The sequence below is a fragment of the Equus asinus genome, chromosome 4 (genome assembly GCF_041296235.1).
Source record: "Equus asinus isolate D_3611 breed Donkey chromosome 4, EquAss-T2T_v2, whole genome shotgun sequence".
Lineage (NCBI taxonomy): Eukaryota > Metazoa > Chordata > Mammalia > Perissodactyla > Equidae > Equus > Equus asinus.
In genome coordinates, this window is record NC_091793.1 from 64840215 (window position 1) to 64856241 (window position 16027).

The window sequence follows — 16027 nt, forward strand, 5'->3', positions numbered from 1 at the left end:
ACACATGCACATAGAGACAGTTTGATTCACATGTATGTTAGGGCTTTGTGACTAATTATATAATTAATTTTGAAAATTTGCTTTAATTTTCCAAAAAAGGGGGGAATAAAATAATATTTTCCAAATATTAGCTCTCACATTTACGTTGGCGTTAGAATGAACTAACACTGAAATTTTAATATTAATTAAATGGTAAAGCTAATTTTGATATTAATAAAATATTACATTTTAGCTAAAAATAACATTCAGGCTATATATTCATACTTACACAAGGATCTATAAATAGACTTACAGGTTTAAAAATAGCTTGTAGTATTTTACAGGTCTAATATATTTTTCTTTGGTGTGTCCCACATTTAAAAAAAATGACACACCTCATCGTCGATGAGAGGGAAAAACAATATTGCAAGCATATCCTTTTATTTCAATTCTTATTTGGGTATGACTTTTTTTCTGTTCTTTTTTTTTGCTGTTTCTTTTTTTTTTTTTGCTGAGTGATGAGCATTGAGGTAATGCACCAATTATTTCTGCTTCTTCGCCTTCCAGGCATGTGATAGGATTATATTTCCTGATTCCCTTGGGGTTGTAGGTATTTGAAAGGTAGCAGACTATGCCACCAAAAAATATGCCAGTGGCATAAGGATTATTTTGAGCTGAAGGCAACTGAGAAGAAGCAGAGACAAGAAAAGCTCCCTGCCCCGCCCCTCCCATTTGCCTAAACGCAGGACATACATTTTCAAAGATGTCCCTCCTCCCCTCTCTACCAAGAAGGACAAAAGTTAATCACTGAGCGATAACTTTAGACCCTATTAGCCTGGAGATGGCACCAGAGTAATTTATACAACAAACTTCAGTAACCAGCCTTTATCTCCATACTTGGAAGCCTAAAACTACCTTCCTTTGTTCTACCATTTCTCCACAAATTTATTGTTCTTTGTCGAAGATGTGTACGAGTTGGAGTTCTAAGCTCTCCTCTTTGAATTACTCGTTTTTCCCTGTGTATGCACCAGGTGTATCTAATGTATACACGTTAATAACTTCTGTTTAATTTTCTCTCGTTAATTTGTCTTTTATTACAGGGGTCTCAGCCAAGAACTTGGAAGTTTAGAAAGAAAATTATTTTTTCTTCCATTACCATTTCATTCCAGGTAATGAGCTGTAAGCAGAAGTGACATATGTCACTCCCAGGCTGCAGCAGGTTTGAGGCACTGCAGAGCCCCCTTTTCCTCTTCCAAGATGGCCAGCAACTCTTGGGAGGGGAGCTATTCAGTCACTCTGGACCCTAGAGGGAGAAGACAGAAGGCAGAGCCCTGAGGCAATCCATGATGAATACCTGGCCTACTCGAAAAATGAAACCTTGTTGTTTTAAGTCTTTGAGATGCTCTGGTTTTTATTTTGTTATTATTGCAGCATAATTCAGCCTATCCTATCTAATGTAGAAATGCCAATTATTGTTTTTCAAAGTAAATTTTTGACCATACTCTCACATAATTTTTACATACAAGACAGATTTTTTGAGCACTTACTTTGTACCAGGTGCCAAGCAAGGCTCTAGAAGTATTTATAAATGAATAAGACTCAGTGGTTATTCTTGTTCTTGAAGAATGCACAGAGTTGGAAAAGTCTCACTTAGAAAAGAAAGTTTTATTTCAACTTCATCACTGAGGAAATTCATGTCCTCTGTGCCTCTTAGCTGCCAACAAATTGCCAACCCATTGCCCCTCGTGCCACCATTTCCCCATTTCCTTTGAAGAGGCTTATTGTGGGCCAGCATTACTCTGAGTAGTTACGTCCATTGCCATGCACACTTGTTTTTAGATCACACAGGGTTATTTGCCTAAAATCGTCTCCATGTTGAGAATCTGTTAAACTTTATTCAAGATACAAAATGAGACAACATACAGAAGCTTAATTATTCAGAGACAATTGCCCAAAATGCTGTTTGTCTTTGTCTTTCTTTCCTTCCTTCCTTTCTTGCTTCCTTTCTCTCTCTCTCTCTCTTAATCCTCCCAAAGTGGTTTCTGCAACTACTCCAACATTCTCACATCTTATCCTTTCTAAACTCAATCCAAAAATTCTGCTGAATATACAGATGGATTGTTAGAGAGTCAGCAATTTCATTTCTGATTTTCTCCTTATCTGACTTCTTTTCCTTGTCAGTGACGTGTTCACAGAGAGAATTAGTTTTCTATTCTTGGGGGCATCTTATGAAATGATTACCCAGATAGATTTGGAATGACTTCTGACTGTACCTATATCATAGTGGTTTACTAGGAAAAATCCAGTCTTGGCTTGACTCAATTTAATGGCATGTCATACTACAGGCATCTGGCTAGCTGGTGAGCTGGCAGACTCAAGCAAGGATTGCTTTTGTTTGTCAATAAAACAGAATTTAATCATAACAGGTTTTGCTAGATTCATGTGTATTTTTACAGGTATGGATAGGGTCACATGATTCTTACTTGACTTAACCTCTTTGAACTTCAGTTTGTTCATCTGTAATAACCTATGTCTCATGAGATTGTAAGGATTAGTGAGGTGATTTTACACACACCTGTACTAGGAACTGAAAACACTGTTAGAAAGCCTGGCACATTGCAAGCCCTAGATTCAAAAGGTAGGCATAACGTTGATATCTTTCCTTTCCCTTTTCCCTTATTTTAAGTGCTTCCTACACAGGAATTATCAGGAATCTGAAAAGAAAACAAATAAAATATAAAATGCATATATGCAATATATATATGAGCATATATATCATAAGAAGGCATATATAAGTAGGGGTTTGCTTTGCATATCTATATGCATACGACATACTATAACCAGCTCCATGTATCATATACAACACGCTCTCCAGTGAGCCCATCTCATCTCATTTGGCAGAACTATTACACAGAACAAGGTGTTGGACTCAGGATTTCCACCTGCTTTTCCTTCATCCTCTCTTGACATCTGTCTCTGACTTTTGAGAGCATGGGCTTTGAAGTTAGATCTACTTGGATTTGGATCCTTCCTATAAAACCTAGGGCAAGCTACTTTACCGCTAAGTCTCCATTTCCTCGTTTATATATCTGGAATAACAGCATCATATTTAATGGTAGATGTAAGAATATGAAATTGTGTGTATAATATGTTTTTTTAATGTTTATAATGTAACTATTAGAAAATTTTAAATTGCCCACTTAACTCACATTATATTTCCATTGGACCATTGTATTAGAATCTACTTTGTACTTCAAAACCAATTACTATTTTATTTTTCTTTCTATTTCTGTGAGCCCATGCTCCTTACGTTTTTCCTTGACCACTGAGATAGATACCTAACTAATCTCCTGGTTTGTAGTTTCCTCCTGACCCAATCAGTTCCCTCTACAACCACAAGTTGATCTTCTTATTTGGTCACTCTCCAGCTCAAGCATCTGCTTCATGCAGTGACAGTAGATTAGTTAATCTACAGAATCATGCTGCCAAGTATGTGAAACATGGAAGGCCCTCCCTTCTGCCTGCCCTTCCTTCTTCCCATTCTTCTCTGCCTCCTCATCTGAAATAAGGAGCAACAACCTCAACTGCTTCATTCCTAAATATAATTTCTCCCCTAGTCCCTGAGAGTGAGTCACACCATCCTCCCTCCACGTCTTTTCCCATTACAATGACTCCTATCCATGCTGTGTCTAAAAAGAAGTTACACCTTTCCATAGAACATCTCTGAGATTTAGCTAAGTAGAAGTAATTTCTTATTTTCAGAGCACTTTACAGCTCACTAATGTATAAATATTGTCTCTAATCTGCCCACAAGGGCATAGCCTTCTTAAATGGTAGTAGCCACTATGGCCAGCCCCTTTACATGTGCATTCATAATCCCTGAAAAAGCCTGCAGGTTAGGTTAAAATGTTACCCATTTTGCAGATGAGAAAATGTGACTTAGAGACTCAGGGTATATGACCTGAAAATGGCCACTCACCAAATAAATGGCAGAGCTGGGGAATTCAGTTATTTTTTGCTTCAGAGCCTAAAATGTTTCTACTGTGCTGAACTGAGATTATGGTTTAACAATCGCTACAACACCTAACACACTGAGAGGTATTTCTCATCAGATTCCTACACGCACACACACATCCCACATACACACAGCAGAAAGCGCAGAGGAATAAAAATGCCAAAATATTCAAAATCCCTTCTCTTAGCAAAAGTGAGAGGACAGTGAAAATTATGTTTAGAAAGACACCTTTGTTATTTCAAAAGAACTTAGGTACCTTAAACTAAAAACAGTAAAAGTTCCCAACATTTTTCATGATTCCAATGATGTGGGTATGATTAATGTTGTCTTTGCCATCCTCATTCTTAGAGTTGGGGAAATCAAGGCTCATGGATGTTGAGTACCTTATCTAAGGCCAGATAACTTATGCTATTGGATCAAGTGCTTGGAACAAGGCAAGTGAGGCCACAGCCTGGGCTCTTCACTGACACTCTGCTGTCTTCCCTTTGGCATGGTTATAGTGAGGACTCAGGCAAGAAGGAAGTTAGCATCAGTCCCCACTCCTGACGACAAGCTATGAGGTGCCATTATAGCACAGTCTTTGTAGATGGATGGGCTCCTGTGCAGCTGGTATAATTGCATTTCCATATCTACCTAATAACCCACTGAATATGTCTGTAAAGTAAATACCATAATAGATGCACAAATACTCTAAAGTAAGAAATTGTTATTCTTGCTGTTCTTGACTTGTTACGACCTTGGGGAAGTTTCATACCTTCTTCGCACAATCAGTATTACCATATGGAAAGCATGTTCTCAGAAAATCGGGGCATGAAGGTGTCAAAAAAGATCACCTACTATATAAATAAATTATCATATTTCATTGCCTTAACAGTCTCATAAAAATTCTTCTTTTTTGGATTTGTTTGTTTTACCAACCCCTCTAGTTCCTCACTGTGACAAGAAAGTAATAAACTGTGACATGTATTTTAACTCACTTTGTGTTGGTTAGTATAGAGTCATGAAGTGTCAAGGCAGAAAGGACACCAGGAAAACATCAAATATAACCCACTAGGATTAAAGATGAGAAACTAGAGGCCCATAAAATGTAAGTACCTTACTCAAGGTCACAGAGAGTCAATGGTGGAGCCAGGAGTGGGACAGCAGCTCCCACCTCCCGGTCCAGCCCTTTTCACTCGATGAAGCCACTTTCTGCCTGTGAGAGTCTCTGTGGCAGGCTTAGCCAAATGCCCTTGTTTTATCCTGGGTCCTCTGACTTAATATAATACTAGTGACACAATATTAATAGAGGAGGAATCTTCTCTTCATTCAACAACTACTTACTAAATGTTTGCTTGGTGCCTGTGCTTTTCGAGGCATTCTGAGGATACAGTGGTGAATGAGACAAAGAAGATCCCTCTTTCATGGACCTCACATTCTATTGACAGAGGCAGACAGTAAACAAGCAAATAGGAAGAAAATGCCGGGTAGTAATAACCTCTATGCAGAATATTAAAATACGATTAAGTGATAAAGAGTGATGGAGGGGATACTTTAGTTGTATGTAAAATTTAAGTTGAGCACTAAGTATGGGAAGAGGAATGAAGCTTCTGAGTAGAGAGAACTGCTAGTGTATCAGGACTAAGAGTTGTAGGGCCAAGCTTAGCAAGGTACAGAATAAAGGGAAATAAGGCCAACTTTATTTGGCAGGTGGGAGAACAGGAGCTGGGGAGGGGCCTCAGCCTGTAGTCCACATTAAGGAGTCCAGGTTCTATTTCAAGGGCACAGGGAAGGGTTTGAAGCCAGGTTATACAATCTCATTTTGGAAAGATCATCATTTAGGCTTTTGTGTGAGATATGAACAGTAGGGAGGTGGGAGAGGAGACGAAGCAAAAATTTGATGCACTTGTCCAATCTGTAGACGATGGGAGTTTGAACTTTTAGGTGGTAGCAGTGAAACTGGAGAGAAGAGGCTGGAGTCAAAGTCAGCTATGAGTCTGACTACTTGTTGGTATGCTGAAGAGAATGGAGATGGTGAGGAGGGAATCAGTCCTAGGTTTCTGCCTTAAGAAACTAGAGACATGATGGTATAATTTATTAAGATGAGAATGACAGACAGATGAGTTGATCTGAGTGGTTGGCAGAGGGGAGGAGGGGACATAGACTTACCTCCAGCACTCTCAACAGTGCTATTAGGTGGGTAAATACGATATTTACAAATAAGTGAACTGCGGTTTAGAAAGTAAGTACGCCTGCAAGCCAGCAAGAGGCAAATCCCAAAATTGAACTCTGCCACCAGACTTATCATAGGATTCTGAGACCACCTCCTGGTAGCTAAGGGAGCTAATATCCCTCTTGCCCTTTGGAAAATGTGACAAAATACTGACTAAGATAACATCAGTATCGCAAACATCTACTATATGGAAGATATAGTATCTATCTCATTAATTTTACAGATAAGGAAACTGAGGCTCAGAAAGCTCATGTAACTTGCTGAAGATCTCATAGTCAATAAGTAGAGAAAGTGAAATTTATGACTAGGTTTTATGATTCCAAAATTCATGCTCTTTTCATGTTGCTCCCCTGTACTACATCTGAAGATTAGAAAATGGGATTCTTTTTTCTGTAAGTACATTTGAGATAAAGTAAGTAAACGTGCTCTTTCATAAAGTGGAGAGAAAACTAAAAACTTTCTCTTATACAGGATTCGAATGTTGACTTTTGGGCAATCCACATTCATTATTTAAGTAATTAATAGTCTGAACAGCAATTCATTTGCAGCCAAGCACGTATCATGTCTTGAATTTATGTGAGATAGTTTTTATTTTACTCAGATACACACCCACATCTCTAGCTCCATTAAGGTGTATGTCTTCTTCATAAAATCCACCTACCTCTAATTTTGACTTTAAGTCCCAGTGAAACACCAAGAATGAGTTATTAGGACATTAGGAAAGGTGGCTTTCACGCACAGTAAAATGCACTGACTTGATTCATGTGATGGTCTCTTTATATTTTTTAAGACCTGTGGCAAACTCTTAGAAACACATTCCAGCAGCATTGCCTTAAAGGTGAAAAGTCCCTAAGAAGGAAAAACAGAGAGTCAGACACATTTCCATCCTGAATTAGGACTGAGTAATCAATAGTTGGCAGGACACCAGAGTGGAAGAGTCTTCTACACTGAGTTAGAGAGACCTGGGTTTGTCTCCTGACTCTGCCTTGCATTTGCCGTGTTTCCTTAGGCTGCTTGACTATTCACACAAAATTTTGAAGAAGATATGATACTTGTAAAAAAAAATCTATATACTCAGCCCATTAAATGATAGAAACAAATTTCCCTTCCTTTGAAAGTGGGCCAGCCTAAGTGACTGTCTTCTAATAATTAGAAAGCAGCAGAAGTAATACTGCATGACTCCTGATGCTAGGTAAAAAAATGCAATATTTATTCCACCTGGCTCTCTCCCTCTCTTGGGACATTTGTCCCTGAAACCCAGCCACCATGTTATGAGAAGCTCAAGCAGCCACATGGAAAGCCCTCACGTCCAACTGAGCTCCCAGTCATATGCTCAACTGAGGACCTCAGCCAACAACCAGCACCCATTGAGTGAGTGCAACTTCAGACAACCCCAGCGCCAGCCCCAGCGCCAGCCCCAGCCCCAGGTGATGTGGAGTGGAGCAGAGATGCACAAGTCTTCTGGAACCTTCCCAATCTGCAGATTCACAGGCAAAATGAATGTCACCGTTATTTTAAACCACTAAGTTTTACGGTGGTTTCTTACGTAACAGTTGATAACCAGAACAGAAGATGAATCTTTTCTTTGGTTACCTGAATCCTCCTTTCATTATTTTCCTTCCTTCTGTGAGACCTTTCCTCTTTTTCTGTCTGTTAGTTTGGAATGCAGGTGGAGGTTAAAGCCAAAGAGACATTTATTTGAAACTGGTTTCTAGTACTTAGTAGCTATGAGACATTGGGTAAACCACCTAATGTCTTAGACACTCCCCTTTGGTTCATAACTGAGACAGATAATGCAAACTTCAGGAGACCATTGAGAGGATTAAGCGAAATAATGTGTTTCAAATGCCTGGCAGAGTGAAGGTGCTGAGTGGCCGAGAGCCAAAATCAGGAGCAGCAGTGGTAATATCAAAGAGTATGCATTATAGGAACCACGAATTTCTTTACAGATTCTTGAAGTGCATAAAATAAAAATAGTCGTTTATTAAAGAGATTTCAAATACTGCTCTAGTAGTTTCTCTCCCAGATGTCATGGCATAGTTTTGTGTTTTTCATTATGGTGCTCCTGCAACAAAAATTGTTCTTAGTAGTATGGTGACAACCTGGTGTAGTGAAAGTACCATGGGCTTTGGGATCAGTTCTATCCATGTAATTGGTGTGTGCGTGAGTGTGTGTGTGTGTGTGTGTGTGTATCTGGAGGGAGAGAAAAGGGGAGGAATGGAAGGAATGAAGGAAGAAAGGAAGAAAGAAAGACAATGTAGGTATCTGGGAGGGGGTATGCTATAGGGGCCAAGGATTTCAGCTCTCTGACTGAGACCTCTAAGATTTGTGAATGTGTCTGGGTAGGCTGGCAGTAGTAAAATGGTGAGTGAAGAGGCCAAAACAATCTCAACTCCCATTAGTTGGGGGAGCAAATACAAAAGTGCTGCCATGAATCAGAGGTAATCTGAGGTGGTCCCTAAGCCTTTTGCTGACAGCAGTGAGCTAGACTGCGGGGATCAGAGCTGTTTAAGACATGGTTTCTGTCCTCAGGGAGCTCGTAGCTGTTTCTAGTTCACCAGGCATAGAGAGTGACCTAAAATCTCTATGGCTTTAGCAAATTATGGATGCCTACTTTAGCTTGACTTAAATAAACTGACATTAGCCTTTGGATTTGAAATAGGAAAAGAAAGAGAAATCCCTTGCTTAAATGTTTCAGTGACTACCCTTCACGCTTAGAATAAACTCCATAGTCCTGGCCTTGTGTAATCTGGTCTCTGGACACCCCAACTTCATTTCCTACCACCGTTCCTTGCTCTTTTCTCTCCACTAGCCACACTGGCTTTCTTGCTGTTGCTCAGGCTGGAATCTTCTCCAGATATGCACACGCCCTACACCCTCCCTTCACCTAGGACTCTGGTAGCACGTCCCTTCCCAGCAAAGGGATCTTTCCCAGCACTCCATCCGAAACAGAACTCCTCATGCCTGGCAACTTTCAGGCCCTTATTCTTCCTGACTTTTCTTCCTCACATTTTTTGTGAACTGACTCTATGTGTGTGTGTGCGTGTGTGTGTGTGTGTGCACGTGTGCATGTGTATTTGGTTTGTTTCTGTCATCCCTCACACAATCATGTGGGCAGGACTCTGTTTGTTCAATGTTTCATTCTTACTGGCCAGAAAATCATGTGGCACATAATGGATAATCAATAAATACTTTTGTATGAAAGAAAATGTAATCATCTGTTAATTGATCTTGTTTGGTAGAAATATTGGGGACAAAGAGTTTCAAGTTTAGTAAACCCCAGAGTACCTCGAAGTGCTATTTCTTTTTTATCAATAATTTATCTTTTATGCCTCTTATTTCCTTACTTAGATTTCTAAACCTCATTATTAGTTCTGTACACATTTGAAGTCAAATATTATAAATGGACATGAGGGTTTATACACACAAGTGCATTTATAAATCTATTTGGATATATAAAGAGTATAAGACGAGTATATATTATTATTAAAGCATATTATATAGCATACACTCTATAGTGTGTAAATAGTATGTGTGTGTATATATATATTCATTAGTATATACTTATATACATATATAGTCTAAACTATATATCACATATTATATAGCCAGTTAGCTGTGTGCTCACTAAAATATCATTAATTGAGAGAAAAGAGGAAAATGGAGAATTTTAGAATACTTTAAAAGAAAGAATAGTTTATAACTTTCAAATCCATTGGAAGATAACCAGGTAAAGCAATTGTTTCCAGGTAGGAACCACTCATACTCCTGCATGAATGAATGAACAGTAATGACTTTAGCCCATTACTGGTAGAGAAACAGAGACTCTGAGGTGCTACGGGACGCTGAATCATTAGTGCTACTGATGAGCTTGAACAATCTTCATGACAAACTTGGCTGGATGATGATTTGCTTGACAAATGCTTTCTGTTCAGAAAAGTAAACTCCGGCTCAAACTGCTATTTGATATCAAACTCCTGCAGCTATTAGCCTGTAAAGTAAAGGAGTCTGAATTTCCAGGGGTTTCATTTGCGCCAACATCGATTTCTTACCTCTGTCTCAGAGAGCTCACAGCTTTACTGAGGAGGGTATTCCCAAGCAGATCTTCACTACATGGAATAGTAAGTGCAAAAACATGCACACATCAGACACTTTAACCTCAACCAGTAAATCCAATTCTAGGCACCATGGAGACTACAGAAGAGAATTTTGGGATAGGCAGGTACCTGGGCAATGGGCTTCCCAGGTGACCACCTTTCTATGACCTTCTCAATCCTGTCTTCCTTCCAGGGGGAGTTGTGGGTTATGGAGCTAATTGGCCATGTGATTAAAGCATCTTCCAGACTGTGGCCTCAATATTTCTTTTTATGTCCACTGTGTGAGTGTTTCTTAAATTGGGTTCTGTTACATTTTATCTGCTCATCACATGTTACCTTCAGGACCCTGGCCTCAGGAAAAAGTCCTATGAAGGTGTTGACAGTGATAAAAGGCCTGGGCTCAACCAGGGTAGCCTTTATCCCTGGGGAAACAAGTGGTCCCCTCCTCCCCAGTGTCAAGTGGCCCCTGAGCACTGGCAGCCTGATGATTCCTGTCTTGGAAGCTGGTTTGCAGCAGGGGGCCTCAGGCCCTGCAAAAAGCTCAGGGTAGGAAGTAGCAAGAATGGTGAAAAGAACTACAAAGATCCATGGGAATAGTAAAGACACCTTTCCTATGGCCCCCATGGCTTAGAATGCTGGTCCTTTGGAGGGATTTTAGTATAAACTTTCAGTTAAAGAGACAGATGACACATTCCATTGGCTGGCACTTATCAGCAATTCTGGGGCAAAATATCAGAGCAAACTGTCAGAAAATGACAATGTCGTGATTCAGTCACTAACTGAATGAAAAAGTGGTGAACCAGGCCTGAACTTATCCTGCCTGTCTTCCCTCTCTTGCTGCTAAATGAATGGCACCAAAGCTGGAGCCAAGAGCAGACAGAAGGAGGCTCAGGGGATGCCATTGTAGGGATCCACAGGATCACCCTGGGAAGGAGTGCATGAGCCATGGAAGCTGCTGCATCTAGGCAAGGATGCTGCAAACTCTTTGAAGCTGCCAGGTATTTGCCCGATTCAAGCTACCTTGACAACCACATGGCATTAGTAGGGGTGACTTTGGCGGCTCTTCTATCTCTTCATCTACATTTTCTTAAAAATAAGGAAAATCATATCAACTCATGTTTTTCCTGACTACTCCATTTCCTTATAAGTTTGGGCTCTTTGGGGTTTTCATAGTGCCTCAGAAAGAGCATCCTTGCTTTGACCTCAGGCAAAGCTGGATGCAACAACTAGATCTGCCGCTGCCCAGCTGTGTGGCATTAAGCAACGATCTTACTTTCTCTGAGGTTCTGTTTCCTGAAAAGCCAGATGGAGATAGTAACCCTGCCTGTGCAGATCTGTTTGCATTAGAGACAAGGCTCATACAGCATCCCACACATATCCTCAAACATAAGAAACGCTGAGTCATTGGTAGCCATTCGAACAGTTCTTTATTTTTCTCTCATCTTGCCTTCTTTTGTTTCCTCCCTTTATTATCTATTGTATTAAGCACCGAGGAGAATCTATAGCAAGAAGGCATCCTCCACATTCTCTTCTTATTGATTTGAGTCCACTATAGCCACAATTTATAATATTGTATAGCTTCTACTAACCCTGGCTACCAGTAGTCTCTCCCTCCAATAAGCTATGGGAATCAGCCTATAGACTTTTTTTTAATTAACAAAAAATATCTTTAATTGTTTTTGACTCCTCTCTGCATTTATCCAATTGCCAAAGTTGAAATAAGATAGCAATACCTAGTGCTGGGAAGTGATGGGCACCCAATCCCACAGTGGTGTTGAGAGTATAAATTGGTAAAACCTTGATACACTGTAGAAGTCAATATGGTAAAAGCCTTAAAAATATGCACACTCTTTGCCCTGGCAATGGCAGCTCAGGGAGTTTATCTTAAGGATATAAACAGTTTTGTTCTCAAAGATCTATGTGCTAAAATGTTCTTGCATTTGTAATAGTGAAAAACTGAGAACAATCTAAATGTCTTATATAGGAGAATTGCTAATTTTGTGTGTTTTCCTGTGGTACATCCACATAACGGAAGACTCTGTTGTTAATAAACTTTATGGTATAAAGTCATACTTATTGATATGGAAAGATATTTGTATATTGTGTACATGTGACAAATATAGGTAGTAAAACAGTATCACAGGTGGGCGCCCGCTTCCGAAAATAAGGGAGAAACTTGCCCAGCTCTTCCAGACTGGCAGGTAGAAGAGGACCATGCTCTCCCCTTCTGTCCCTGGCCTTCCCTGTGGGGAAGAGGATGATTTGATAATTAGGGAGATTAGGAGAACATCCCTTCAGGTGTGTGCCTATTATGAACTGAATGTTTATGTCTTTCCCAAATTCCTGTTGAAATCCTAACTCCCAAAGTGGTGGTATCAGGAAGTGGGCCCTGTGGAAGGTGATTAGGTCATGAAGGTGGAGCCCTCATGAATGGGACTAGTAAGGGTTCTCTCACTCTCTTTCCACTAGCCATGTGAGGATGGGAGGACAAGTGAGCTGTCTGCGACCCTGAAGAAGCTCTGACCAGGATCTGGCCATGCTGGCACCCCAGTCATGGACTTCTCCAGAGCTGTGAGAAATAACATTCAGCTTTTTATAAGCCAGCTAGTGTGCTATTTTGTTATAGGAACACCAACTAAGACAGTGCCCTTGGTGCTGGCTCTCAGATTCATGTGCCTACAATGGTGCACTTTCATGTCTCCACCCCGACTTGCGTGAGGTGAGCACACCTGAGCTTGGGTCCAGGGGGCTCTGTCCCTGCACTGAGGAGTGTGAGGCTGGGGTCACATCTCTATCGGGCTGTCTGTCTACAGTCCCACAAACCCACTAGCAGTGCCTGGTCTGCAGGTGGATGCTGAGGGGCAAAGAGTTCTCCTTGGTCTCTGGTGCATGCTGTGTTCTCCAAGCCACATCACAAGAAGAAAGTAGATATTATATGTACATGCCCATTGTCCTCCTCTATCTACTGCATTTCACTCAGAACTCATGGGGAAAAAGAAAATACATGAGTACCCTCAAACCCCAACTTTCAGATAGTATGTTCTCACTGTGTTTCTGTGAATATGCCCAAGGGAAAACATCTGGAAGGATACACACTTAAATGCAACATTGGTTTTTTCTGGGTGGTGAGATTATCTGGATGCATGAGTTATAACTATTCTATTTACACTGTTGAAACAGAAATAAAATGTTCCTTTGAGCTTCCATTACAGTACAAATTTTGGACCTTCCCTGCTGGGATGGAAGCTATGAGCAAGGAAAGAAATACGACACTACTGCTTATTGGAAACTTGTTATGTACCAGGCCTGGAACAAGGAACAGTGAAGACTACTTGTTTCCTTCAGTCCTCATATCAGCCTTATTAGCTCAGGATTTTCATCTAGATTTTTCAGGCTGTGGAAATTTAGCAACTTGCACAAGGTCACGTTACTAGTAAGGAGTAGAGTCAAGATGTCACTCTCAATATGGCCTGTTCCCAAATCCATGTGCTTCTCACTTGAATATGCTCAAGGAATTAAAGACAGTTGAGCTTGGAAAAAAGTATGTACAAAGGCAATGCTATAGCCAAATGGATATCACAGAATGCAAATACTAAAGAAAAATCCCAGAGTCAGAATGAACGTACTCCCATTATTCCTAAAATTCCACCAAACCCAATCCTTAGAAAACTAGAAGCAACACAAAGAGAAGAGAGTAGGATGGTTTTCAGAAACAGGCACTCTGTGAGCAGCACTGAAAGTGACACGTGCATGCAGGCTTGACAGCCAGAGGAAAGAAACACAAACAAATATCAACCCTGGATCTCTTACTGCAGCACCATCTGAGGATGCTGGGAAAAGGGACACCAAGCATGCCTCAGATCTAATCAGCCCTGCAAGCATGGCTGACTCCAGGGAGAGTACAATAATTGATTTTCACAATGATAATCCTGAGTCATCAAGAAAAGGTTACATTTTATGTTCAGAATTCTCTGTTTAAGAAGTCAAGGAAGCATATAATCCATTTGAGAAAGATTTTCATTGCAAATAGTTAAAAAAATTTTGAAAAGATCTTTGGTGCTTAAAGGGATAAGTGATGGTTATCTGGAAAATTCACTTATGTGGAACGATGTCTTCCCTAAAGATTCTAGATCAGTGAGGCGGTGTGTTACATTTAGTCAGGCTCCTATCACTCCTCCTTTGTTGACATTTCCTTGTCTAACGTTCTTGAGCCTTTCAAAATTCCTAACTTCCCAGCACTGGATTGTAAGTTTCTTGAGGCTAAAGATTCTGAGAGCTTTTCTTGGATGTTCCACATCCCTGTGGTACTCAGCCTTATTTTTTTCTGCCATGAAACAAATGAACTGATATTCACAAAAATGACTGACTTGCAAGGCACGCATAAAGGTTGATAAAGCCCTCCTGACATCTTGTAAAATCTCTTTTGGGTTTTGGTAAGCAATCTTAGAATTTTTTTATGCAAGTATGTTAATAACCAAATCAACCGTTCACTCTAAAAAATAACCATAGGAAAAAATAAATAAATAGCATTAATCCAATTGTTTTCTAAAAGTAAACTTTATTTTAAAAAAAAGAGTCATTTCCATTAAGGCCTGCACTGCTCAGGTAACATTGGTACAGGACAATGCCTGGCTGCCCTGCTGGCCTCCTTGTCTAATGATGTTTCCCTATGCACCTTTTACCTCAGACATGACTCAATGCTCTTTGGCGAATCTGCCAAGATCCTTTGTGCTTTCTCAAATGCTATTCCCTCTGCCAAAAGTCTCATTTCCCACCTCTGCACTTTCTATATCTAGCTCAAGTGCTCTTACAAGTGCCATTGCTCTCAAAAAACTTCTCATTCTCACAACTGTGGCAGGATGGGTATTGCCATCATTCCATTTTTGAAGACGAGGGGAAAATCTCGAGAGGCTACAGACTCCCTGTAGGTCAAACCCTGGGTATCAGAGCCAGAACGTGTGCAACACAAGTGCTCTTCTAGCAGCATTTCTCTCCATGGCACAGTGAACACTATGAACACTATGAACACTAAGCCCCCTTGTTGACAAACACCCCTCTCCTCAATATTCTGGGTTTGCAGGGACCATTTGTCACTGTGGTCACCCTGTGTGGCCCATGCAGAGGGGCAGGGGTGAGCCTTACCTGGCGTGTTGAGCAGGCGGGACTTCCTGCAGTGGTAGGCCACCTCCTGCTCACAGTGCTCCGAGCCATCAATCACAGCCTCCAGCTGCTCTATGCTGCTACCATAGTCCAAGGTCATGGTGTAGGGATTTTCAGGGTCCGTGCCCCGCACGTGCGTCAGCTCTGTGTTGTTGTGCTGCACTGAGGTCCAGATCTTGTCCTCTGCCCAAACAACACAACCCAAGGAAGGAGACGTTAGAAGGAAGATCAAAGGAGGATCATACTTATATACCACAATAAAGCTGAAAATAAAGGAAAATCAGATCGTGCAACCAGTGTGATGGGTGGCTCAACATGCAACCATTTATTGCCAGCTGATTGCTCTACTCATGCAAAGAATTTGACCAGAGAATTTTTGTTTCTCATAAAGCTCCACCCAGAGTTAGATGAGGGTTAATGATCTTAAGAGCTAAATGTGTGGAACCTTTACTCCACAGGCTTTATGCTAAGCATTTCTCATTTTAAACTGATATTACCTAAATCAGAAGGGAGTCAATACTGCCATGTCAGAAATGAGGGAAAAGTGAATGAGGAGAATTAGGC

General features: G+C 40.6%; 1 protein-coding gene across 2 annotated transcripts in view; it reads right to left on the reverse strand.

The window, feature by feature from the left end:
• Nucleotides 1-16027, reverse strand: part of CNTNAP5 (contactin associated protein family member 5) — a 767582-nt gene that overhangs the window by 229676 nt on the left and 521879 nt on the right. For both annotated transcript variants that reach the window (XM_044769171.2, XM_070507397.1), the window contains exon 13: nucleotides 15446-15646. In XM_044769171.2, coding sequence (XP_044625106.1) covers nucleotides 15446-15646 — 201 coding nt within the window. The remainder of the gene's footprint in view (nucleotides 1-15445; nucleotides 15647-16027) is intronic.